General features: G+C 36.9%; 1 protein-coding gene, 1 long non-coding RNA gene and 1 other non-coding gene across 7 annotated transcripts in view; 2 read left to right on the forward strand and 1 right to left on the reverse strand.

Annotated features, from left to right (window-relative positions):
- LOC148758336 (uncharacterized) overlaps positions 1-7,853 on the reverse strand; it is a 58,065-nt gene extending 50,212 nt beyond the window's left edge. For both annotated transcript variants that reach the window (XR_016021060.1, XR_016021061.1), the window contains exon 1: positions 7,715-7,853. This is a non-coding gene — a long non-coding RNA (uncharacterized LOC148758336). The remainder of the gene's footprint in view (positions 1-7,714) is intronic.
- The window catches only part of SNX13 (sorting nexin 13), a 120,856-nt gene continuing 99,084 nt past the window's right edge, over positions 6,115-27,886 (forward strand). For 3 of the 4 annotated variants that reach the window (XM_019727202.3, XM_088797713.1, XM_019727210.3), the window contains exon 1: positions 6,115-8,681. In XM_019727202.3, coding sequence (XP_019582761.3) covers positions 8,082-8,681 — 600 coding nt within the window. In that variant the 5' untranslated portion in view covers positions 6,115-8,081. Of the gene's footprint in view, positions 8,682-24,032; positions 24,163-27,886 lie in introns of all 4 variants that reach the window. The other variant, XM_019727220.3, reaches the window with a different exon arrangement.
- On the forward strand, positions 14,222-14,357 carry LOC141567021 (small nucleolar RNA SNORA48). The gene has a single exon (XR_012489421.1). It is a non-coding gene; the product is annotated as a small nucleolar RNA SNORA48 (small nucleolar RNA).

Here is a 27,886-nt window from a genome sequence, read left to right on the forward strand (position 1 = left end):
TGAGAATTTCTCAGGTTAGACACTCTCTGCTCTCAGAAAGTAGAGTTAGAGAGTGTTTTATTCAGGGTATGTATTGCTGGCTGCCATAACAACTACCCATAATAATAAAAAAATCCGTCACTCATGTACATTCCAAAGATTTTTTTTTGGATCTAGTGGACAGGTTCTCCTGTGAGGTCTGTCTTGAGTCTCTATTATCTCAACCAGTAGCATCCAAGGTCACCTTGGAATGTAAAGAGGGAAGAGGATTGCTACATTCCATGGATATGAGCTAGTTACACTACCCCACCTACATAGGCAGGATTTGTAATCTCCCTCAGTGCCCAGGAGGAAAATGAAATGACTAGGTCAACACAGCATCATCACGCCACAGAATGATTTAAAGAAATATTATGAATCATTCCCTCTTTCCCAAAAGCCAATAGCTCATACATTAACAACTTGCTGCTAAACACAAAAATGAAATTTGGAAGACAGAAATTCAATTATGTTTTCACAGCATAGAGTTAAAGTGTAACCAAAATTTCTGGTATAACCATAAAGCATAAACTGGATGAATTACCCAGAGACACAGTTTCAAACAAAATAAAAGCTCTTGTTTAAGAAATCAACAGTGTTTCACAGAGTACTACAACACAATTAAGATGGTGATAATATATAACTTAATTTCAGGACAATAAAATTACATTAAAAATAATTCTGGAATTCTTATTTTAAGCTTATGATAGCCAGACTGGTGTGTGTGTGTGTGTGTGTGTGTGTGTGTGTGTGTGTGTACAGTTTTAAGCACAGCATATACCACAGTAATATTTTATACGGATTTGCCTGCCAGTGATATTTCTCCCATCAGTTTGCTTCCCTAGATAGTGCAAACAATAATATATAAAGAGTAAGATAGCTTATATCGATCATAAGATTTGAAGGGAAAGCCAGATCTCATCTATTGCTCCTTCCCCCCTTTCTTTGAAGCTAAATTGTATCAGGCAAAAATGTAAAGATGATAAATATCCTCTTTGTACCTTCTAACCACTAGAGCAGGGGTGTCCAAACTGTGGCCCACGGGCCAACTGCGGCCCGCAATCCATTTTTAATTGGCCCGCAGCAAATTCCAAAAATATATTTAGTTTACTTAAATAAACCAGGTGAGGCAATACGTACTTCACCTCGAGTGAGTGGCCCGGCTGTTTGTGTATTTTACTGCATATGGTCCTTGGTAAAAAACGTTGAAAAAAGTTTGGACACCACTGCACTAGAGGTTGAGTGGTAATATGTAGTACAGTGTGAATTCTATAACCCTGTGATCTTTAAAATTTGAATAGTTAGCTCATTTAAGTTTCAGTGAATACAATAAGGTATAAACAAAGTGAGCAAATTACATGATTCTGTTAGAGGATTCTCTGGTAAACAGCCAATCATATGCTTTTACCCAGAAGGCAGACATCTCACTTATAGAAACACAGTTTTAAAAACTGGATTCCTTCATTCAGCGTCCTGCCACGCCTACCAATAAAAACACACACAGGTCCCATTCAAGGCAGAACATTAAGCTCTCTGTGAACAACAGAAAGCACACTTCCCCAGCAACAGGAAAACTTGAAAAGGACATCTATTTTTAAAAATAAAATGTGAAGCCCTCAGCATTTTGCTGATATAGTGAACAAGATAAATATTATCCATTCAAATTTGGTGAATGACCTATAGATTTCAAGAATAAATAGCCTAATTTTATGTGCTTTCTGTTTATCTATTTGGTTTTTATACACTGGCCCTTTTCTTGACATTTCTGCTGATTTCTCTGTTCATGGGTATTTACACAGGTGACCATGACAAGGAAGGAGGTGTCTCATTTTAAGTGGAAAGGTGGTAATTCAAGTTCATTACCATATGCAAAAACAGTTCACAGCAGAGTGTGTCTCTGCTTGGTAGCAAGCTTTTTTTAAAAAAGGTGATGATGAATATACTTGCTGAAGAAAAGTGATAAGAAAATGAACTGCAACTTACTTGCTATCATAAGTACCAGTTTTAAAATCAAAAGAAACCTCAAAGAGCGTTTGATCTTGAGCCACAAGACATTTCCTAATGCTTTAAATAACAACTGACTGTGTTAATGTACATGGCATATTAGTGTTAATCTAATTATATGTTTCAACCTCTTAACTTTACAGAAAAAGATACTGAAGCTTAACAAATGATGAATTTTCATCTAAGGTTTCATTCTATTTAATTGCAAAGACAGAACCACAATACAAATCCTCTCAGGCTTCTGTTCTTTTCATTCCACAGCCAATATTATGGGGCATATATCTAATAGCTCTTTCACTTAACTGTGTGTTCATCTACTACAAATAGTTTTAAATTTAAAAATTTTATTGAAAACAGAACGATCACCATATATGTAAGTGTGAAGGTATGTCAACGTAACTTTGTGCCAATTAGTGTAATATATTACCATTTAAAAACAATAGTGATTCTTAGAATACTTTTATTTTTTTACCTTAGTTAAGCTAGTAAAGTAGGAAGAAATATAGTAACAGTCTTTGATTTCACCTTATTCTATAAAAATGGAACTAGCTGAGGTAAGACTTAAATCTCGGGACGTATTAGATTTTTGTCTGAGTACTGATTCCTTTTCTCATTTCCTCCTTTGGTTCAAAGCAAAAACAGGAGGTCAAAGGCCCATTATAGTTCTTATGATTCATGAAAGAAATTGGGGACAAGATCATTGAAAATTTTTAGTTTTTAAAGTTAACTTATTTAATATACTTGAAGACACAATATATATAATACATATCGTTCTGAATTATATAATTATACAGGATAAATGTACACACATACATGTATGCATATATTTCATTTTTTCTTCATTCAGTATTCATTCTACTACTAGTTGTGTTAACTTGGGCTAAAAATTTTAACTTTGTACCTCGGTTTCCTTTCCTCATTTGTAAAATGGGAATAGTAACAGTTCCTGTTTTATAGGATTGTTGTGAAGCACTTATAACAGAGCCTGGCGTATGGTAAGAACGTAATATTAGGTATTACAGTGAATTATATATCTAATATGTATGCATGCATGTCCTTATTGATATCTCTATCTATATCCAAATGAAATTTCTTCTATAAAATCATCAGTTGTTTAGATCTACAGATAAAAATGTAAAAATAATTTCATTATGCATATCCTTTTTTCTTTATGTTTTAGGGCTGTGAAACTATTCTGTATGATATACCATTATGCATTTGTCAGAACTCAGCACAAAGAGTGAAACTTAATGCATGCACATTTAAAAAAATCAAATCATTTAGGAGGTTGGGGAATCTCAAGAAAGAAAGTGGATTGCAACAAGAGAATCTAACAGTATTATAAATGTATGAAACAACCTCACTGAAGGGGATGGAGAACGGTGCAGAACTAAGCAATTTTGGAAATGATTGAAGTTTTTAAGACAAAAGGAACTGCATCTAGACATTGTACTCTAGTTGAAAGGGGGTATCGGTTAATAATTCTGGTACTAGTATACATGTATACTGAAATTAAATGAATAGCGGATTGTAAGAACCAGATTTCTCATGGTTGGGAATAGAATTTACAGATTAGCAAAGGGGAGATGATTCATCCTAGAATGATCCATCTAGTAATGGGTTAGTTGGACACATTAGTAGAACGTATGTTTAGCTTAATGTAGATACAGATGGTTCCAAACAGAAATATTCATAGATAGGTGTTCATATATGGATTAATGTACATGCATATATTTCCTTGCTTTGTCAGCTGCACGGGATCAAAAGAAAGGACACCTTGAGCAATAAAGAACACATCTAGTGCATAGATCTTGATTTCTAATGCTGTTCTCCAATAAAGGAGCCAAAGTTCCTTAGAAAAATGGCTGAGTATAGGGCTGGGGTATGATGAGTCTGGAGTATTTTGTAGTACCAGATAGTAAAGAAGTGCTCGAAAACAAAAACAAAGAAAAAACCACCCTACATTGATGGGGATTTATTAAAAGAACATAGGACCACTGAACGAGGACAATTTGAGCAACTAAATAGTATTGGATTTAACCCAAAGTATAAAATAAATATCAATGAGTCCACATTCATATAACAAATGATTGAATCAATAAAAAAATGAAAACTTTCCTATGCAAAATATTAATTCTTGTATATACTCCACCCTCAAGCAGGAGAATAAATCCTTGCTCATTAAGTGTAGGCTATGCATAGTGACTTCCTTCCAAAGAGTATAGTATGGAAAGGGGGAACAAAGAGTAAGTTTGCTGTGGAGAAACCTGGCAAATGCTACCTCAGCCAGGTGATCAAGGTCAATATCAAGTGATAAATCATGTTGATAGTATGTATTCTTGATAAATGACCTGGGGCAAATTACTAAACCTTTCATGGCCTCTGAGGGTAATAAGATCTACTGTGATGGTCTTTGTCAGTTGTTAAATAATATGCAAAATGCCTCCCACAGCACCTGGCCTATAATAGGTGCTGAAAAATAGTATTCATAATTGAGAATTAAATGTTTGAAAAGTGCTCTAGGTCTAACTATTGTGATGTAAAATATTTATTTTAAACATAATTGACTGGGGTTGCCAATGATCTAGTAATACCTGAAATATACTACAGACCTTTACGTGTATGTCTGTGTGTGTGTGTGTGTACAGATGTATAAATAATACGTCCCTTTCTCTTTAGATCTTGGTACTGTTGTGGAGCTATTATTGAAGAAACTTGTGATCATTATTGTTATGGATTCATCTGCTGTTAGCAAAGCTTCATATTATTTGTCTCTGCCTCTTAGGCTTGAGTTGCCTCAGTCTTTCCTCAAAAAAAACATGCAAGAAAAAAATGCATGCTGGGATATTTGAAGCTAGACATCAGAATACTCAAAACTGCCCTGAGATTTCTGCTTACTGCTGCCCTACGAAAGCTGCAACAAAGAATTGAGATATCCTGCTGTTGTCTGTTCTTAGAAAGCGTCTCCTCTGTTGGCAATGCATTATTTCAATACTGATTCACTGGCTTTGAAACTGGACCTTGTTAATGACTACATAGTACTATTTAATGTTCAGTAGAAGTGGTAGGTGACACTGATGACATTGCATTATGAAGAAACTGGAGTTAATAAAGGGCTTAAGAAATCAAAAGACTAAATGTGACAATTGTTTGATAGATGCAAGTTGCTTGGGAGGTTGATACTATACTTTTCCAGTTTCTCAGAAGAAATTGTAGCCAATTTATGACAACCTGGATATGTAGCAGAACTTTGTGTTTAAAACTGAAACATAAGCAAACTGGATATTGTGAATTATTGCTTGGAGGTTTAGAAATCACTGACAGTGGCCTGTTCAAAAGCATGACTTGATTTTTGCCTCTGACCTCTTTGTCATCCTTTCCTGTATTAATTGGACAGATTGGACACTGCTGTTGGCGAATCAAACCTTCTGCAATGATAGACACAGATGTATCCTTATCATGTGTTTCTTAAGATGGATTGCTCCATTTTGTTTTAAATTTCTGATTGATAGCCAAAGAACCCAGCATCTCAGATCAGGCTGTCCCAGGTTCCCTCTGTAACAACTGATGCGATGTTTTTAAGACCACATGGAATGAAACTGCAATCTGCCAAATTAAAAGATTACATATTTTTTTTGAGCTAGCTTCTTCTGTAAGTCTTCTCTTGCCCAACTATATAACTCCTAAATTTCCTAACTCTCTGAAATGACATACCTTATTCACTTTGCTGCTTCCCATGTTAGCAAATTAAATGCATGCTTAAGATATAAATATATATGTGCTTAAGATATTATACTATATATATATATACATATGTGTGTATATATATACATATATATACACACATATATATATATACACACACATATAGGTATGTTTTTTAACATATTTTATCTTTATTATCTCCCCTCCCATTACCACCACGGAAAGTATCAGCAGGGAAGGGAAAAGTGTAGCTCACAATTCTGTCATAAACTTCTCTCCAGCATTCTAGTGACAGTAAAAGTAATTCCCCCATAATTGCAAGATAAGGACACACAAGATAAGGCCAATATTTTTAAAAAATTAATCTTTCAACATCAAGGAATTTTTTTTTATCAGTTTTAATTAGGCCTTTTCCTTTTGGGGTCTTTTAAGAAGTGATTCATCCATTCATTTAAGAAATATTGTCTACTATGCACCATGCACTATTGAATTCTAGGTGCCTAGGAAACATCATTGAACAAAACAGAAAAATCCCTGACCTCATGGAACTTCGATTCTAGTGGAAGATATTAAGAAAAATAATAAGTATTTATGTTAGAAGGTATAAGTGCTATGAAGAAAACTGAAACAAGGAAGGGAAGATGCTGGGTCTGGGGCAACATTTTAAATGAGATGGTCAGAGTAGGCTTCCTTGAAAAAGGTGAGGAAAGATGGCACAGTAGTGCGGGATCTAGCCATGCAGTTATCTAGTGGAAAGATCTTTCCTGATAAAGAGAACAGTCAGTGCAAAGGCCCCAGGGCAGGAGGATGCTCTGCTGTCAGAAGAGCAGGGCACTGGAGTAAAGTACTTACTAGCAGAAATGAGGTTGAGACAGGTGGATGTAGGGTGGGACTTGGGAGGCGAGGTTTTATAGGTCACAGAAAAGACTCTGGCTGAGAAAATGAGAGCTAGTGAATTTGGCTTGCTCCGAGATCTACAAACTTCTAAGCGTTAAAAGCGTATCTATGTCATATTACAGGTTGGTATAAACCTCAAGTTGTGTCTACACTTAATTTACCACCTTTTAAATAAGTGAAAATTGCCTTCTGGAATGGGAAAAACATATGAAGACAATTAAATACTCAGGCCAGACGCCTAAATTACAGTTTTAATTCACTAGCAAGTATCTTAAATATTAACGAGCCTCCTTCTGTTTTCTTATTTACAGGTTGGAACAGTATCTTTTTCCAAGTTCCTTCTTGTCTCTTGTATCTTATTTTCCCTTAATATCTCAGTCCAGATAGTATTTTCCAATCTTATTTCCTATTCATGGTTTAATCTGTCAGTACCAGCAACATATATTTTATGGAGGTCAGAATTTTGCTGGCCCAGAAATATGGAAATTACATACAGTAGATTAAAACAACAAAAACTAATTGGCCTCAATTATTTGAATTGAGTAAAATCAGGATTTTTCTTTATAATTTCTGCCTGACAATCTAAATAAACCATTTTATTTCCTTGGTGAGGACATAATACTAGAGATAACACAAGGTTTGTTAATGTCTTTACTTAATGTTTTAAGATTGTAAGAGTAATGCATTAAATAAATTTCAGTTCCCACCAGTTACTAGGTGTTGCTAAGGAAGGAGGGCCAAGAGGGGAGACACTGGTAAAGCGGAAGGAACCACCGGCCTTAGTTTTCCAAAATACCTTTGTGACCCTTGGAGGGAGAGAGAGAGAAATTCTGCATGTCAAATCTGAAAATTTACTTTTCAGTTTCCTTGGAAACTGGTTTCTACATCAGGGTAACACACTTTGGCACCAGGTTCAGCAAAACTACTTTCATTACCATTGAGGTAGAGGTGACTGCCTTCAATGCCCCACGTTGCAACTACTGGCAGGTTCCGAACGGTGTTTCAGGGGCTGCCATGCACACTGCGCTCCAGAGTTCAGTGCCAGGTAAGTTGGGGCTGTTTACAATGGCACCTACTGACGTTTGCTCACCTTGATACGCAAACACGTCGGATCAAGAGACCAGTAAAGCTGCAGACGGATGGCTGTTAAAAAGCAGAAGTGGCTTTAATCTTTTTTAGGTCTCTAAGCCCTCATTGTTATACAGGTGCTGGCCAATCAACTAATCAGCGACAGTCCTAACTGCTGGGATCAGGGTAAAGCTGATCCGCCTGTATCAGTTCCACAACCTGTCGCGCACCCCAGTAGAGAACACACTGAGGATTGATAAGGACAAAGGAAAGTTTCTATCAAAGTTTAGGACAGAGGGACAGAGCGGGGAGCAGTTTCAGATCATAGTCAAGCCCCAGACCGGAGAGGAAGCCAAACCTCCCGCGTGCCCGCCTCGGGGGCCAAGGAAATGCGACAGGGAAGTTTTTCTACAGGACTTCTGCCGCCTCGTCCGCGAGAGGCGCGAGCACCGCAGCGCCGTCAGTCGAAGGCTCGGCCTCTGCCGGTCTCCCTGCACCCCAGGGCTGGCCAACCCCGGCGCGCGGCGGAAGACGAGCGGCTCCCGCAGGCGTGCACGCCGGCTCCCCGGCTAGCTTGGCGCGGGGCCCTCCCTTCACTTCCCTCGGTCCCCTGTCCATCTGGGCGCCGAGCTCCGGAAAGCTCGCCGCGGGCGCAGACCCGGCCACCGAGCGCCCTTCTCCGCTCCCCCGCGCGCCGGCGCTATGGAGACAGTCACGAGACGCCGGCGGTTCCTGCGCCCGCCAATGGGAGCGCACGTCGCGGGGAGACGCAGACGTCGCTCTTCCAAGATGGCGGCGCGTCCGTCGCGAGCAGCCGGGCCCGGGGGAAGCCAGCGAAGCCGAGTAAAGCCGCCGCCCGGGAAAGGACTGAAGGAGCTGTTGCCACCGTTGGCGGCGGCTCAGGCGGTTTTCGCTGCTGCTACGGCTGTTGCCATGCGGCGAGGCTAGGGAGGAGCTCACTTCCCCGGGGTGTAATAATGTTAACAGAGGTAAGCGGCGACGGCGGCCAGTGTTTACCTGTAAAATGGGGAAGGGGCCCGCGCCAGCCCGTCAGAGAACATCATTTCTCCGCTGGCTGGCCCGACCCTCCGCAGCGGGCCCCGGGGCCCGAGGGGCAGCGGGGATCCTACAAGTGCTCCCTGACTAGGAGCTGTGCTGACTCAACAGAGCCCCACCACCTCCTGCTGCCTGTGCCTCTTTCGCAGTTGCCACTTGCCCGTCGCCCCGGCACTGGTCTCCCCCTTGCTGTCGCTGCCTCTTAACTCATCGCTTCTCTCGTGCGCTGCTCTATGGCAGCGTTGGTCTCTGCGTTGCCGCTGGTTCCTGCTCCCCTACGGTTTGCCCGAGGTCTCCCTTCAGTCCCTGGCCTCCAGGGCCCTCCACTTGCAAGCTCGGTCAGCATCCTGGGTTTGTCCCTCGGCCAAACCGGTTTGTGTCCCACCCCCTCTTGACTTGAGGTGGACCTTCTTTTACCAGCAGCGACATTTGGGTTATAACCCCCTCTCCCACGCCCAGTCACCGTTCGCTTAAACCGTGGGAATAAAGTTCTGTTGAGCCTCTACCTTCCTGACTTGCTTAAGGCTCCCTTGGTACTTACTCTTCAGTGGAAGTTTTTTCCCTTGGACCTGAAATGGAAGTAGGGCAACTATGTGATTAGCCAATCAGTTTCCCTTTTCTAGTGCCGAATGTCCATTGCAAAAAGACTTTTTGAAGTAGAGTTTGCCTTTATTAGCAATACTTGGAGGGGAAGAACTAAATTGATGTCACTAGATGCTTGACCCAGTTATATGCCGGTGTAGGCATCACTGAGGATAAATTCTGAAGCTTGTGGATTTAAGGAAATATTTTAGAAGCTGCTCTCTTGCAGTCCAGTGAGGATTGCGATGTCAGCTGTCAGGGGCTAGTTTGGGTATCTTTGGGGCTGTACAGAGGACAGGAAACAACTTTAATCAGCAATGGGAAGTATTCTTATTTAGGCCAAAAAGGAAATAAAAACGTTTGTAGATGAGTGGCTTTTGTTGTGTGAAAATGTGATAATAAAGGCCTTAACTTGCCTTTCCAACTCGATTAACTCTGAGACACTTGCTACTTTGCTATTTGTACTTAATAATCTATGCATAGAACCTGACATATGATGTGTCTGATAAATACTGGTTGATTTTTAACTCAGGAACTACCTATTTCTAGTAATTTGTAGTTCACTTTATATTTCTAAATGCCACCGATTTTTTCATTCCCAAAGTGTGTTTCATTCCCATAGATTATGGTATAAGGTTCTGTTGTCATTAGCAGTATTAGGTTAAAAACCAAAAAGCCTTATAAGTACCGGAAGTTCTATTTGTACCTTCAGTGTGATATTTTGGGGGGAATCATTAGCCTTATAATAAGTTTTCAGTGGTGTTTCTAATGTACAATATTTTACGAGGTGGTGTTTTGATAAAATTTGGCTTAAGTTAGCACCTTTTAAAGAGTTGTAATCCTTTCACCTAAACTCATTGTGTCTGCTAGTAAAATGATAGTGTCTTGATTGGGAAAGATTGAACTTTCTAAGCTTCTATATTTTTAAATAATTGTGTGTTTCAGTGAAATATTTTAAACAACAGGTCAATGATAGGAAGATATACTTTAGTGCTTTGTGTGTGTGTGTGTGTGGTGCACAGCTTGTAATCGGCAGTGCCAGACTTCCAACCTTGGTAGTCCCTGCCGAGTCTATTAACCACTACCCTGAATTGGCTCCCCAAAGTAAGGTCTAGAAGAAATGGAACTTGGATCTTATTTATGATTTTTAGTAGTCATTTTATAGATTAGAAAACTGAAGTCCAGAGACTTGTCCAAGGTCAAACAATTATTAGTGGCAAAGGTGAAACTAGAATCCCATCTCTTGACTGTCAGTAGAACTCTGACCATTTTGCTCTCTCTCAATGAGTAGTTTTCAGCTCTTTTGATAAATTTTAAAATATATTACTTTCTTGTCTGAATATGTATGGTCAGGTAGATAAACTGAAAGTTATTATCACTTGAGAAAGACTTTTTGCTTTACCTTAGCTTTTTTTTTTTTTTTTTAACTAGGCTCAGAAATACTCCTTTTGTGAAATATTATAGGTACAAAATTTTACTTAATATTAGTTACTAAAATTTAATAGTCTGGGACTTGAATTTTGCTGTTTCTCTTCGTGCTAACTTTAGATCAGCAAGTTTTAGGGAGTGTAATTTAATTTGTGTTAGTTGTCAAACTGTGTAATGATGAATTGTGTTATGATAGATTCTTAAGTTTTGTAAGCATACTCTGAGTTCAGCAAGTGGTGAGTAGTTGTACTATCTGCCTGGTTCTTTTACACGTCACCATTGCGGTATGTGATACTATCTCCAGGAGACCAATGAGGAAACCGAGATTGAGAGTTAAAGTAGCTTGCTTAAAATCATGTAACAAGTGGTGGAGCCAGCTGTCACACCTAGGTCCTGGCTCTTATTCCAAATTATGTGTTTTTGTGGCTCAGCGTGGGATGCATCATTAATTTTTTGTAGCTGATAATCAACAGTATACTATTTTTAGGCTTTTTTAAAACCAAGGTGGGGTTTCCAAGTATGTGGATACATAATAACATAATAATGATAAACATTCATATGAAACTTTTCAGTTTTGTCAAAATAGATCTTTGAAACCTTTTCAAAGAAACCATGTAAGTGATCAACTAAGGGCTATATTAAGTTAAGCTAAAAGAGAAAATTGCTCAATTGAGCAAATACGTACGTTGAACTTTGAAACCTGTGAAATATGATTGATTAGTATGAGCTGAAAATACAGCTCCAGTAGGTTGTCTTACATTTTTTTTAAACGTTCAGTTATTTTTTCTTCTACTGTCTTTGCTGCTGTTAGGACTTCTTACTCTTAATGTCACTCTTACTACATTTGGCAAAAAATTTGTTGTAGTATACTTGAAAATTATTTGTTTAATACCTACTCACCTTTAACCCCACCCCCCAAATAAGAGTAAACTTCCATATATCAGAATTAGTTGGGTATGGATGTTTACCTGATAATTTGTTTCAATTAATCTGATTGGTCACAGCATTGAATATAATGAAATTTGTATCAGTGAGTTTTCATTAAACACACTTTGAAACATTTTTGATGTTTCAAAAGCTATTGGGGTTATTACTCTGAGCATTTATTATCACAGAGAACCAAAGGTACAGAGGATATAGGAAAACATGCAGAATTCGTAGCAGTGCTATGGCATACTCTGGAGCTTGTTTTTATTATACATAAAACCAATTACCAGCCTGTTGACACTTGTCTTGTGCTTTTAAAAATAGTGAATAAAAATTGTAGTTATTTAAACTTAATGGTTGTAATTGTTTGGGTTGTGTGCAAACATTAGTAAATGTTAAATAAAATGGTTTATAAAAATAAAATGGTCTTGATGTTGCTTCCATCCTGATTTATTGCTTTATGTATCAGCAATAATCACTGATTTTGTGGTTAACAAATATGCTACAGGTGGGAAAAAGGTATAACCTGCAGCAGTTTTAAAAGTCCCAGGTTAATAGTTGTTAAGGGAGTAAAATTTTGTTGTTCAAATAAATTTGGAAGATAGTTGCTTAAAGGAAGTTAAATAGGTTTCTTCCCTGGAGGACTGCTTAGAGCTTTTGGTAGGTGATTTACTCTCAAAGAAGGTGATAGAATTTTGTGTCATATTGCAAAGTTGTTTAATTTAGTCTTTTTCTGGAGAACCCTGACTAATACAGAGATTTATATAGAGGGTCTTGTATTTCACTTTAGGAAATCCTGAGATATGGTGAATTGTGCATCAAGGAAGAGTCTGTGGACTGCAGGGCTCTTTTTAAACACATACACACTCTCTCACACACACACACACACACACACTGTTGCTTATAAGTGCTTAGTAAAAAATTAGGACTTGATTTTGTTGCTTAATGTATTTATTAATAGAAATACTCTTGGGATGGGTTAACTCTTTAACTACAGGAGCTATTTAATTATTAATTAATGACATTGTAAAGGCTACTAACTAGAAAAAGAACCTTATAGCCATTGCCATTCAAAGGATGTTAAGAGGGAGGAAAGATTTTATGAGAGTGGAAGGACGTTACTATCTACAGTGATCCTGGCTTGCCACTCCACACACAGCATTGTTCAGCATCTTTTGACAAGCCAAGTTGAATATTGCTAACCTTTTTTTCAAGCATTTCAAAGGGCCTTTGTTTCCCCCCCACCCCCGTTGAATCCAAGTTTTCAGGGCGTTTATAAGTAAATTATATTTATTTAGTAATTATTTCCATTGTATTTTGTTATTTCAGCACATATATATCCTTTGTTCATCACTTCATATCAGCAGCTAGCTAGTTGATAGAATTGCAAACAAAAGCAAAGTTGTGTGATTTTTTTTAATTAAGCCCTACAATTTTATATTAGATAAACAATGTCTTCCATTAGGCATTTTGAAATATTACAGTAGAGGTTCTATATTTCTATAACTATCCTTGGTAATTCTATGTAGGGAGATACTAGTATATCTGACTCTAGTGTTCAGATGAATTGTTCGAAGGTTTGTTGACCAGTTTTCCATAGAAATTATAAAGGATAGTTTTTTGTTCACTGTATTATGTTTGTGATTAAAAGTATTGCATTAATTGCTACAAGTTTATGAAATTACTTAATTTTATTTGAGGAAATATGGAATTAAATTTGGGAGGCCTGGGAAATAAGTAGAATTGTGTGTAGTTTTATATAGATTAAAAATCTATAGTTTATAGATTAAAGGCGTTGGTTTGTGTATCATAAGGCCACTGCAAAACATGGCTTTTCATCGTTTATGTAGTAATTACCAGCATGTATACGGACTTTTGCAGATTATAGAGGGTGCTTTATGTCTTAATTTAATCACATTGGTAGATGTGCTGATGCTTGCTTATATTGTCACATCTAGTTTATGGAATAAAGAGAATTCTCTTAAAGGGAGAAGAAAAAGGGTATGGGAGGATGTTTGAAATATTCATAGACTTCTTTAGGTGGTATCAACTAAGCAGTGTGAGCTAAATAATAATGGAAAAGGAGGAGGGAGCATGAGCTTTTGGAAGAGGAATAAAATAGGTTCCATCATGGGGAAGAGGTTCCAGTGCTGGCCACTCACTAACTAGCCATTTGGTGACAAAGCTAAATGACTGTGGCATTCCCTGAGGTTCTCAGAGTATGGCTTTTTAAATTGTGTTTTGAAATTCTGTAGTTTCACAGACCATCAAGTGCTCCCTCAATTGACAGTAATCTGATTGCCTTTATTTCTGAGTCAGTGTAATGTTGATGTTACAAGGCCTTAAATGTTTGTGAGGAGAGGGAACTTGGAGTAAAGCAAGTGGAGACAGCTCTTAAACATACCATTATCCAAAGTGGTTGAAATTGAGTGAATATAAAGCTGGAGTCATGGCAATGCATACTTATTTCTATCAACAACTTATACGTATGACAGTAGTGAGGTTAACACACAAATGACCTATACGAATGAGTCCATGTCCGTGGCCTGGGTAGAGTGGCACCTGGTTTGGTGGTGCTTATCTCACATTAGCCAGGGACAAAGTGACTCCTTGTTTATCCCAGCTTGGCTTTTGGTCTGTGCCCATGCCTGCTTTATGCCCTGGACACATGAATTAAAAAAAAAAAAAAAAGAATGAGTCCCAATTTCACGATTCATTTATGATGTGACATTGGGGAAGTTGTTTATTTCTGAGCTTTAGTTTCCTTCTTTGTAAAATTGGAATAATAATAGCACCTTGCTAAGCTGCTCTCACATTGTTGTAAAGAGCAAATAAAGTGGAAGAGGGTATTTAACTCTTTGTAAACTATCAATCGTTATACAAATATTAGTGGCTAATACGTCAGGTGGTTTTTTTTTTTTGGTTTTTTTTTTAATATGCCTTGTACTAATATGAATTCAAGTCCTAGGCTCCTAGGCTCACTAGCTTCTCAGTGGGTGGGTGGATCACAGGAGAAAGAGGAACCTCCTTTCTGGGGGTGGGGGTGGGGGGTGCAGGGAACAGACTAAAAGAAGTGACAGGAAAAAAGTAGACTGAGAGCATGTCCTGCAAACTAGTAATGAGAGTAGTTTATTGTGTGGTTGGTAAACTGATTCCAAAGAATTTCTGAAAGGGAAGTTCCAAAATATATTTTGAAAAAGGTTTCTTCCTTGAAAGTCAGCAGTCATTTGTTTGTACATATTCTGAAATATTTGTGGGAAATCTTTCAATTTTAATCAACCCTGATAAATTTTTAAAATCCTGGTACATTCTTAAAAGGAAAAGCTGTTGTTTAGGATAATTTTTATAAGGCTTTAGTTGTAACTTCCACTGGATATTAATTTTTGTGGATTAATTTGTTCACCAAACACAAATACACCTACTGTGTGGTAGGCACATGTTAAGTTCTGATGCTGAAGGGGTGAGTCAGACCTGAAACCTGCCCTCCGAAAATTCACTATCAGAATTAAATTTTGGCCATAATTCAGTCAAAGCCTTGTTTGAAGTGTTTTGTCGGAATAAAACAAATAGCATAATTAAAGGGTGAAAAAGGAAGAAGAAAATGTTGGAGAAGGTAATTACTTGCATTAGCTTTATAATTCTAGGTAAAGCTACCAGTTTTGATGAGATGGCAGCCCTAAAATGAGATTCTCCTTACAACTGTAGTCAGCCCATCTCTACTGTCTGTATTTGCTCCAAGCTAATTCACTATGAGAAATGGGGGGGGGGGGGGGGGAGGGAGAACAGATTCGTTTATTTGCTTATTTTATGTTTCTTCCCTACTTGAATATAAACTCCTGAAGATGGGGCTCACAGTTGTATTCCCAGTGCCTGGAAAAGGGCTTGACACTTCGTATTCCTCATTAAATATCTGTTGAATGAATGTTGACTATTCCCTCCAGTAAAATTAAGGTAAAAGTGAAAAATTACTAAGGCAAACATTGTCCACAGTAAATTTATACCATCACTTTAATTATCCTTCAACGATTGGTTACTATATATGTCCACAAGTTTTAATAGTACACTGTGGTTTAATCTTGTGTTTGGGATCACAACCCCTCCTCAAAAAAAAAAAAAAAAAAAAAAGTTGAACACTAGGCTTTTAGTTAGAATGTAATTCTCATTTTTTCCTGCAGGGAAAAATCTGATTACATTGATGTTATTTTCATATAACCAATTTTAAATGGAAGAACAACTTAACTTTTATTTTATATCTCACACTACTGAATATTTATTAGGATTTCATGTGTACCACCTTAAAATGTATTCCTGAACTGGGTGAACTTAAAGAGAGCTTTGTTTATAATAGGGCACTAATGCTGACTTTTGTGGCACTTTGTTGAGTGTTTCGCATTTATACTAAAGCTATCTTGAAAGTTTTCAAGTGTGAGTGAAAATTTGGTCATGGATTTTAGAAAGTTGGAAAATTTGGGGCACATTGTCAAGGAGGGCAGCTGCTACCACAGTATATTGACTAAAATGCCTCTCAGTGTCATGGTTAGAGACAGTATTGTTAGATCCTTTCAACCCATCTACAATTCCACTGCATATTTAGAAATAGTATCTGCTAGAAGAGTTCAGTAAAATAATTCCACTGTGTTCAACTGTGAAAATTAAACTGGTTTAAAGATCTTTAAGTTAGTACGAGAGGCTCATATACGTCAAGTGGAATTGGCTTATTGCACTGTTTTCTCCAGTTTTCTGAGGGACCTTTTCAGTCTGATGCCTCTTCTAAAATCCCTAGGTGAATCCTGCTTTGCTTTTGACCTTAGCCCTGCATTGTTGGAAAGTCCTTGAATGTTACTCCATTTAATCCTGAATTCCTTTTGCTCCTGGAATCCTGGAGATATTTTTAGGTTGGCTGTGGTTTGGCACATGAGAGAGTATGTGATTCTTTGTATTGTGACTTCTTTTCAAGCTAGAGTTGTGTGACAACATGCATTGTGTGGACAGTGGCTTTTGGATTCACCATCATTTGAGGCTTGGAAATTATAAAACTGATTGAAGTTGTATAGTTTTAATGGAAGTAAATTTAATGGGAGTAAGTTTTAATGAAGTAAAATTTGACCTCATGTTACTGATTACATAAATTTTGGGAAGCATAATATTGTACTTTAGAATTTGTTCTTGATTTCTCTTCCTGAGTTTGAGATGGCATGCATTTTGTTCTCAGAATTTTTCTCAGGATGTTTAGTCAGACTGTAAGTATTAATATAATGAGCTACTTTTACATCTGATGCTAATTATTAACATCTGATGCTTTTTATTGAGATATAGAGTACCTAAGTGCTCACCACTTAAACGGTTGCAATAGTCTAATCCTGGTAAAAGTTAGCAGAATAAGAGGAAATTGGCTAGAGGGAGGTTGGAACTTGAAAGGTGGAACACAGCAAAGAAACAGAAAAAGAAACTGAAATAATGTACTTTATAAATAGTGGTGTGTTGATTACGTAAAAATTTTAGAAAAATCAAACAAGAGTATTTTATAATTTATAAAACTGTATTTTATGAACTAAAAAGCTGTGCAAGTTAATATTTGATAGCTGAGAGTATTCAATCAAGTAATAGGCATTAATGCAAAATTTATAGGACTACTGAAATTAGTGAGATTGTCTTTGTATTGGGACTCAGAATGTTAATCATCTGTGTCTGTATATCGTATGCTTCAATTAAGTAGGAGTCACTGCAGATATGCAAAGATTGCTCATTCTTTAGAAATATGTTGTCATAACTGATAACTTTATTAATTGGTCAATGGAGAAAAAAATTCTGAGTATTATAGGAAATAACAAGTAGACATTTGATAAAATCAGCTTCTATTCCTGAATAAATATATATAATAAAATAAAAATAGGTGAATACTGTATTAAAGATTGTATGTTAACAAATGTCAACAGGATACTTTATACTTTTTAATCTTATATTTAGCTTTTTAAATCATGAACAAGTTTGGCTTGTAATTTTTCATCTTTGCCTATCACAGAGGTAAAAATTATACTCTTGCTTTAAAAGTTTGGATTTCTTTGATTGCTAGTGGAGTTGATAATTTTTCTTATGCCAGGCCACTTGTATTTTTTGTTTTGAGTTGCCTGTTCAATTTCTTAATGATTTATAACTTCTCTTTACTCATGGATTTTAACCTTTTGTTGTACATGGTGCATATATTTTTACAATTACATATATTTATGGATTTTCTTGCTATTAATATAAATAAATTTTATGTTGTTAAATATGTGAATCCTTTCCTATAGATTTTATCATTTTTAAAAAGACCTTTCCTGGCCCTAAATTATACAATGATTTTAATTGTTTTAGTAAGAGTTTCTAAGCTGTTTTCTACATATTTTTAGTATTTTTTGTGAGGTATTTTATAGGGGGAAATACTCATAATTTTAATCAATTTTTTTTTATAGTGCAAAATTTCAAACATACAGAAACCTTGAAAAATATTGCCATCAGCACCCAGGTACCAATTACTTAGATTTGTTAACATTTTGTCCTATTTGCTTTAGATCTGATTCTTTATGTTTTTGTAGCTGAACATTTTAAAGTAAATTGAAGGTATTATGTCACTTCTCCTCAAAATACTCTCCTGAATCTCCTAGAATAAGGATGTTTTTTGATATAACCATAGCATTATTGTCATACTTAATAAAATTACCAGTAATTCCCTACTGTCGTCTAATAATCAGTATACGCGTATACAAATTTCTCCAGTTTGAACCAGGATCTAATCTAGCAATATCATTGTTATGTCTCTTTAACAAAAAATAGCCCCATCTTTCTTCCTCCTTCGCTTTCTCCTCTTCATTATTTTGGGTGGTTGTCCATTGCGTTACGATGCTGTGTAGAATGTCATTGATAGGCTCCCCCCACAGCCAAAAATGTTTCCCTACATCGCTAAATGCCTCGTGGGGGGGCAAAACTGCCTCTGACTGAGACACTACATTAAAGGTGGTACCTTTTCTGCACTTTCACTTTTTTAGATAAAGTTGTTGTTTCTTAGAATTGGTTTTATCTGACTCCATTCTGTTCCATCGACCTGTGTGTCTATCCTTTAGCCTGTTTTGCTTATTTATTTTACTTTCCTTTGTTGTTTAACTAGTAAGTAGTAATTTTAAAAATAGTTTTATTGAGATATAGTTCACACCATACAGTTTATCTAATTAGAGTGTACAGTTCAGTGGCTTTTAGTACATTCACGTAGTTGTGCATTCATTGCCACGGTAAGTTATAGAACTCATTACCCCAAATAGAAAAACCTTTATGCTTGTGCTCATTTTAAAATTGGATTATTTGTCTATTTCTTGTTCATTTTTAACAGTTCTTTGCATATTCCAGGTAGAAATTCATTATCAGATGTATGATTTAGAAATATTTTCTCCCATTCTGTGGATTGACCTTTCATTTTCTTGATGGTATCACTTGGATCACAAAATTTTCTAATTTTGGCATAGTCCAATTTATTTTTCTTTTGTTGATTGTGTTTTTGGTGTCAAAAGATTTAAACTTTGTAGTTCATTTTTCTTCAGTTAGCTTCAGATGGTATCAAGTAGCACATAAGCAAGACTAAATAAATAGACAAAAATAGGGCCAAAATTAAGCCATTATCATTTTCCCCAACTTGAATTTTGGAAAAAATAATTTTTTCGTGAGTTTTATTATCATATCTAGATTGTGCATTTGTGTGTGTGTGTGTGTGTGTGTGTGTGTGTGTGTGTGTGTGTTTATATAGAAGACTTGGCTGAGAATTTGAGGGCAAAAAGGGGTTGGGTTTACCTTGTAGCAGTGGATAATTACCAGCCAACCACTCTGCTCTGCCATGGGGAAGCTATTATAACTACAGTAACCTAGAATTCTACAGTGTTTCTGTCTTCAGTTGCCCTGCTGCCAGTGTTCATGTTTAGCAACTCCCCTGAGGGGAGGGAGGAAGAATTCTGCAAAAGCAGAGACCATGTATTAATAATTCCAGCCCTGCCCTCTTTTGCCTGTGTAATCTGCTTACTCCTCTTTGCTGAATTCCTGTCTGCATTATCTCATGATTATTGGGGTGTTTTGTCCATGACTTTTTTCTCCCAGCACATTCTGAGTCTCTGGGTCTTACTTTGGAGATCTCTTACTAGGCTGGCTGGTTCTTTCAGCAGCACTCCAGGTTCAGGAATCATAACTCAGACCATGATATTCTTGAGGACATCTCTGTTTATGGTCCAGCTGCCTCTTCGCAGCGTTTTCCTAGTTATTGCCATAATTTGACCAACAGTTTTGTTTTACTTTCTCAAACAGGATGTTTCATGTTTTTCACTTGGTGGAGAAGTTTTATGACAGCTTTTATAATCGTTACTTGATAGAATAAATGTGAGTGTATTCACTTAAATATTTTAATTGCCTGCTAATTGAATATTAATAAAATGAGTTACAGATATAGTGTGTCTTTTGTAGGAAAGCTGGTATGTGCAATCTAAAAATAGTAAGATAATAATAAGATAGTACTTGCAATATTTTTTGTTAAAAAAATTACATGCTTCTTAAAACGTAAACCAGTGAAGTGTATTTAGTAAAAAGTAAAAGTTAGTACGTATTTGCTTTTTCTGTTTTAAAAACTGCCTGGGTGCTTCTGTACCTTTCTCATTTAGACAGACATGAGAGAAGTTGCATTAAATTTTTAAAAATTGCTCTTAAAGATAATGATATGAATTATCTTTTTCTGCTTTGATAAGTTTCTCAAGTGTTTAATTTTTCCAATAGTTTCTGTTTATTCTTATACATTTTCTACTCTTCTCACTTCCCCTCTGCCCTATAGATAGTAGTTGCTCAATGAACTGATTGACACAGAAACCAAGGGCAAATGGAACCTAAGTGTTAAGATGCCAATTAATTAATGATTGGAAAGGAAGATAAACTGGTGATTATCACTGGGGAAAAAATATTTATGTAACATTGATTTAAATCAGAAGATCTGTGTATTCAGTATATAATTATTTAGAGCATACTCTATGTGCCAAATGTTATACTTGGTACCAGTTATACATTGTTGAACAAAACATACACAATTTATGTCCTCATGAGTCTTATAGCATATGGTATATGCAGGAAAATAAACAGACCATCCCAACGTAATGTGATAAATGAGGATATTGGCAAGAGAGTGGTTGAAATGGTGAACCGTGGACTCAGTCTCAGCAGGGAAGTGAATACGGAAGTGGGCTAAGTCGGGAGAAAGTAGAAGAATCCAGTGTCTGCAACAATGAATGGAAATGAAAAGTAGATGCAGTTGGTGTAACCAATTTAGAACTGGAAGATGTGGTCCGAGAAAATATAGTTAATTTTCATATTTCCCATTCAGAGACGACAAGGTGATGGTGAAGTTAGAGTGTGGTCTACGGTGGCTGACATGGAGTTGCAGGAAAGTTGCTGGAGGGGAAATGCTTATGATATTAAAAAACAGACTCCTGGATCTATTATGCTTACTTCTGTTGAAGTAATTTCAGGTTATGTAGTACTTGGGATAGAGAAGAATGTTGTGTACCACGTGTCAAGAGTTTTGAGTGAATAATTAGGAGTGCCTTGAAAATCCGTGGTTCTCACTGATTGTGGCTGCACATTGGGATCGCCTGGAGAATTTATAGGCAGTGAATGCTCTCTCCTGACTTTGCTACACGTTGGAAATTCTAATGGCTAGTTCCCACCCCCAGCTAGTCTGTTTTGATTTGTATGGAGTATAACCTGGGCAGTGGGATTTTAAAATGCTCCCAGGTAATTCTAATGTGCAGAAATTGCACAGGGATGGAGTTTTTTATAGGCAGCTGGCTGGAAGTTACAGTTGAGAACATGTCCTTGCATCATGAAGTTGGGGTATGTAATGAATGAAAGAATAAGCAGCCTTTGAAAGGGCTGCAGGAGAAGCAGCTTTTACTTAAAGCAACCAGTGACGTTTTTGAGGATACAGGTGTGTTTTTTCCCATGGAAGAGAGTAAACCTAGAGCGAAGCTTGGGCAGGGAGGGAAGCAGAGGGAAGGAAGACGTTGGATAAAGGAGGAAAAAACAAGAACAGTGCAGTGGTTAGAGTACAGGAGAGGACTGATAACTGAATAAATTTATCTCTTGGAGGTGAGCAAAGATAATAGGGCATAGTGGGTTCAGAATTAGTCTGAAAAATACATTCAGCAGTTTCGTAGTGGACGGGTTGAACTTCACTGGAAGTCCTAGCTTTGTATCCTTCTCTTTGTTAAAGGGTTTGGATGGTTTGTGCAAGGTCATGGAGAGGCCCAGAGATCCAGGCTGATGGTCCACAGGCTCCTAGGGGAGTCGTTAGTGGCCAGTCTGTTCTGACGCCGCAGGAGGAGGTGCTGGGGCCGCAGGAGGAGGTGCTGGAGGGTCAGGCTTGGTCAGTTTTGCCCAGTATAGCTCCTCTCACTGCAGCATGCTGCTTGCCTGAGTTTGAAGCTCTGCTGTACCTGACAGTGGTAAAGCCTTCACTGTTTCTTTACTTTTACACGTGATGCTTTTCAGGAATCATTTTAATTGTCCATTTCCAAATTTGTGAGCAACTACTGATAGGTATCTTTTTTTTTTTCAATGTAGAAGAAATGGTATAGACTTAGAAACAGTGAAAAGGGACGTTATGTATTACCTATGAAAACTTCCCTTGTTTACACAGAGAATTGAAATGAGTTTCACAAAGAAACGACTCAGCCTAGGTTAACTAAAGTGCAAACTCTGTATGGGACTAGAAATTTGTAATTGTTACACTGATTCAGATTTCTTGTAAGAATAAATCAGATTACTGCACTCATTTTATTAGACATGAAACTCGATTTTTTTGTCCTGTTAAACTTGGAAAATGAGAACATCAGACATCACTGTCAACAGAGTGCAGCAAGTTTATTTTTCTTTTAAAACTAAAGAAAGCTTTTTAAAGTATAACACTTACAGTCTTCAAGAACTACCCGAGTTGTCTAAATGAGCTATGAAATTACTTTTGAATGAAGAGTTCATTCAAAACATTATCAAAATTTCTCAGTATATATTTGGTCAGAATAAGGTAAGTAGTGAAGTAGTAAATTTGGTAACAGCTTGATATACAAATAAGAAAATTATATGCTTAGTGGAAAACAAGACTTTTGCATGATTATAGTGTATCATGTTAACTAGTAATTAAAACCCATTGCTTTTACTAAGCAAAATATATGACATAATTAAAGCTTTTGTACTTTTTTAAATTACATGATTTTGCATACAGTGACCTTATTTCACATGCGTATGAATTATGAAACTAAAAGTAACTTTGCGAGGCTGTGACACATAGTAGATGAAACTTTTGATGGGTCATGGGGATTTATGCGACATGAAAAAGATGCTTTTAGCAGCTGGGTTTTGACATGCATTTTTATATGTATCTTTTGTATGAATAGTTTTCAGATGTGCTTAGCAAGATGGAAACTGAGGAGCAATTATGTTAAATGGTTCTTGTTTTCCTTTTCCCATTTTGGATTGACTTACCTGATAGTCAGGTGGATATGAATGATGCCCATTTTTCTAAAAGTCAGTTGATTTTTTATTAGAACCTGCACAACGAGTCAGTTGTCTCAGTCGTCTGCGGTACATTTCACAATTCAGTTGTACAGACACAGACTGTTCAGAGGAATGTTATTAAGATTTTCTTTGGCTGTGGCAGCTGACATCATTTGGCTTAAATTTTCTAGGCCAAAATTATTTCTACTATATTGTATGGTGGGAAATTAGGATAATGCAGGGCAACATTTGTTATGTTGAAATATATCCAAAGCTGTTTCTTGAGGAAAATTTTAGCTTTGCTCATTTGGCTTTGCTGTAGTCTGCCACCTTATAAAAGTAGGTCAGGAGAATATGAGTTAGTTTCTTTAGTTTTTATGGCTTATCTGAGTTTTAGATGTATACGGATTAACTCTAAATCAGAAATATACACTGCCAACACTCAGTGACCTCAGACTAGATCACACTCAGTACCTCTCAAAGCCCAAAAGAATTGATAGTAGGGAAAATGCCCAAGAGTTATTTTATCCAACCTTTCTTTTAGATTGTCTGATTTCATCAATTTATTTAGATCTTCTAATTTCTATCCCTGGATATAGTTTGACTGCTAGAAAACGATAATCTTAGAACACATTAGTTTTCTCCTTGTAGAATTGTCTTCATTGAATTGCCTTTTAATATTTATGTCCACTTTTGTTTAAAGTCATCATGAGAAGCAATTTTGTTAAACTTTCTAATGACTTTCCTTGAAATTGTTGCTGAGAACATTAACCAGTACTTCATGCTTTGTTTTTCAGATAAATTCCTATATGATACAATGCTTTAAAAAATTAAGAGCTGCAGTATAGAGCACCAGTTAATGAGAGGAACCTTGGATATCATCTGTTCCCAACCTGTTTACAGATGAAGAAATTGAGGCTCAGAGAGGTCAGCTATAAGCAGCTGGTCTAGAACCCTGGTCTAGAAATTGTGCTTCTAACAACTGACCCAGTTTTGTTTTGTTTTGAAGTTTATAAAAATTGGAGGTGAAATTGAAATTGATATAATATAAAGTTAACTATTTTAAAGTGAACAATTCATTGGCATTTAGTACAATCAACAGTGTGTGTAATCTCTATACAGTTCCAAAATATTTTCATCACCCCAAAAGGAAAACCATCTATTTCAGTTGCCCCTCATTTTCTTCTCTTTCCCAGCAGTTGGCAACCACCATTCTGCATTTTGTCTCTATGGATTTCTCTGTTCTGAATATTTCATATAAATGGAATTATGCGATATGTGACCTTTTATGTCTGGCTTCTTTCACTTAACATAATGTATCCATGTGGTAGCATGTTTCAGTACTACCGTGTTTCCCCGAAAATAAGACCTAGCCAGACAATCAGAGCAAAAATTAATATAGACCCAGTATTATATTATATTTTATATTATATTATATTATTATATCCAGTCTCATATAAGACCCGGTAAAATAAGACTGGGTCTTATATTAATTTTTGTTCCAAAAGACACATTAGAGCTGATTGTCCAGCTAGGTCTTATTTTCGGGGAAACTGGATACTTCATTCCTATTTATGAGTATGATTGAGTAATACTCCATTGTATATAGATACTACCATTTGTTTATCCATTGATTCATTGATGGCTATTTGGGCCATTTTCCACATTTTGGCTATTGTAACTAGTGCTGCTGTGAACATGTGTGTACATGTATTTTGAGTTTTCAATCCTTTTGGGTATACACCTAGGAGTGAAATTTCTCGGTCTATGTTTACATTTTTGAGGAACCACAAAACTGTTTTACACATTGGATACATCATTTTACATGTCCCTACTTTGTTTGCTTCACCTCTACTCCACTATGGTAAGATCATGGAGGCTTGAAAAAGAAAATGAGCCAAAGATCAGTTTGTTTTTGTTTTCTTTTTGTAAAAGGTACGGATTCTAATTTAGAGCATCGTATGCAATAGGTTTTTCAACCAGGTTTATCTTTTTTCCCGTGGTTTATTGACTATAATTTTAGTTTGTTCCTTTCATTCAAACTGTGGTAAAGTTGCACTCCTTCATTTCTTTTCCCTCAGTATATTTATTTTCTTAGAACCTACGAGAATGGTTTTAGGGGGTCTGAGTAAATGCCAATCTGTTTATTGTACCAAAAAAAATGAAAAGAAAAGGAAAAAGCAACAACATAAATAGTCTTGGGTACTTTCAAGGTGTTACTTACCAGGGTTCAATTGACTTAGGTGCAGGACAGATTTCTTCATCTTCTACTTTTGCTATAGGTGTCAGTTGGCAAGGCTTGGTGATTATTCTTTTTTGAATCTCTTTAAATTTGAGGCCATCCTATCGCTATAACATCTTGTTTAAACAATGCCTGGTATTACCCTTGATAAATGGATATTATAGAAAATTTAAAGTAAGTGGTTTAATATAGGTTAAATAGTCATCAAAATCTCTTAGGAAACCAATCCCCCACAGATCCTGAGGGATGACTGTAAACTTACATATGTACATATGTAGTACTGAGGAAAGATTCTGAGGGTTATTATTTTTTACTTTAGTTTTAGAAGATAGAGACCTACTAATACCGTGTTTCCCCAAAAATAAGACCGGGTCTTATATTAAGTTTCGCTCCAAAAGAGGCATTAGGGCTTATGTTCAGGGGATGTCCTCCTGAAAAATCATGTTAGGCCTTATTTCCGGTTAGGGCTTATTTTCGGGGAAACATGGTAGGTAGGTCTGAATGCGTTACACTTTGTTAAAAATATCAGGTATCTTAGACTTTTTAAAGGGTGCAAGTCACAAAGAAATTCTGGAATTACCTTAGGTGATAAGAATGTTGTTATAAAGGTACATGGTGAAATCAATAAAATAAGCCTTATTAGATAGCCAGGTTTCACAATAGAACAGAAATGGTGCCCTGCCTGGTTTCAGATAGATTGAGATATAGACTGGAGTTATGGATACAACACATATCTGACCACCAGAAGGTAATTCTGTGTATATAATACAGATCTAGCTACCTGGTGACCCTGTGACCCTCCTAGTATTAGGCTTTTGTCAGTCCTGGTGTTATGCCATTACGATTGACTCTCTGTTGTCTGCCTGCTCGTTTGTCCCTGTCACTACCAACTGACTGTCCCAAGACAAGATCTCATTGATTAGATCAGAGTCACCATTTATCTCGGTTACCTGTACTATTTGATAGAGCTTTTTTCCCAGGCCATCTCATAGACCACTAAACTGGCTATAGAAATCCACCCTTGTAGCTGTGGCCTGACGCGGTGGGGGTCATTCATGTGGCTCAGAGCATGGTGACCTATACTTAACAAATCCCTCAGGGGCATATAAGGTGAGTAATTTGTCCTGAGACGAAGTTTCATGTTTTTACATAGATAATACATTTGCTACAGGCACTGCTTTTTGGATTTCTGGTAGCCTTAGTGATGATCTCAATAGCAAAATAATTTATCATAACCTAACTGAGGGTCTTAGGAAAGAGCCATTTTCTACTTGTAAGAATGTCCAAACCTGTAAGTGATTTTTATCACATTTTATTTGAGCCAGACTTACCATAGTTGCTGGGAAGCAGGATCTCAGATGTTCCAGAGAATAATGACAGTTTTGCAGTTTCTTTAATACCTTTGGAGAAAACTTAAGGAGAGACTTTAAGGACGATTACATCAAAGTGGGAGAAAGCAAGGTACAGGATCATTAACAAGATTATGTGCTCTCTTGAGGGTGGTTACGCCTTCTAGGGGTCTGGAAAAGGGTTACTTCTGGCATTTCTAATGTGTGTTAATCTAGATGCACAAGAACAATGGGCTTGCTTAAGCCGTTCACTAAAGAAGTTATATGCCTGGGGGTGACCACCCGCCAAGACCTGCCCAGTAAGAAATGTATGATAAAACCACCTGTGAGGTCACTTTTGGTTAGATTTATTACAGCACCCCTTTTTTGTCCCCATCCTCCAAGTTTGCATTCTTCTTGTAGTTACAAAAATTCACAGGAGACTTCTGAAGAGTTGCTTTGAGAGTTTATCTTTGAATTTGTTGTGTATACACACACACCCCTCATGCTATCAATTCAAGTTAATTTTTAAGCCATTATAGGAAGTCTGTAACCAGTTCCTTCTTTTAGAGGTGAGTAAACACATTTTGAGAGAGATTTTGATTCCCGAGGTCCACATGATATCTTATAGCAGAGCTAGGATAGAAACCAGAATTTCCAGCTACTTCTGTATTATAGTGTGTAGTGGCTCCTTAGTGACTTATAAAAAATAAAAATGACTTCTGTATTCCTGGAATTTATCTAATCTTGTTTGGGATTTCTCCTTTGGTATTCTTGATTGTAAGGAACAGAAATATACCCTAGTAACTTCATAAAAAGGAAAATCCTGTGACGTAAAATGGAATGTAGCTGGTGGTATGGGAACTGAAAAACTGACTAAGGTCTCAGCTCTGTCAGAGAACCACAAAGTCTCTCATGGTGGCATTTTAGGGTATATCTGCATCATTTTCAGTTTTTCTTTCAATTGGCTTTCTCACTTATCTATTGGCCTGTATGTCTCCTTAAATAATGGCCACCCCAGCCCAGCATACACATGTTCTTTTTCAGGTTCAGTGCTCACCATTGGATGGCAACAATTTGT

The sequence above is a fragment of the Rhinolophus sinicus genome, chromosome 4 (genome assembly GCF_057876585.1).
Source record: "Rhinolophus sinicus isolate RSI-liver-muscle chromosome 4, RSI-T2T, whole genome shotgun sequence".
In the NCBI taxonomy this organism is placed as follows: domain Eukaryota; kingdom Metazoa; phylum Chordata; class Mammalia; order Chiroptera; family Rhinolophidae; genus Rhinolophus; species Rhinolophus sinicus.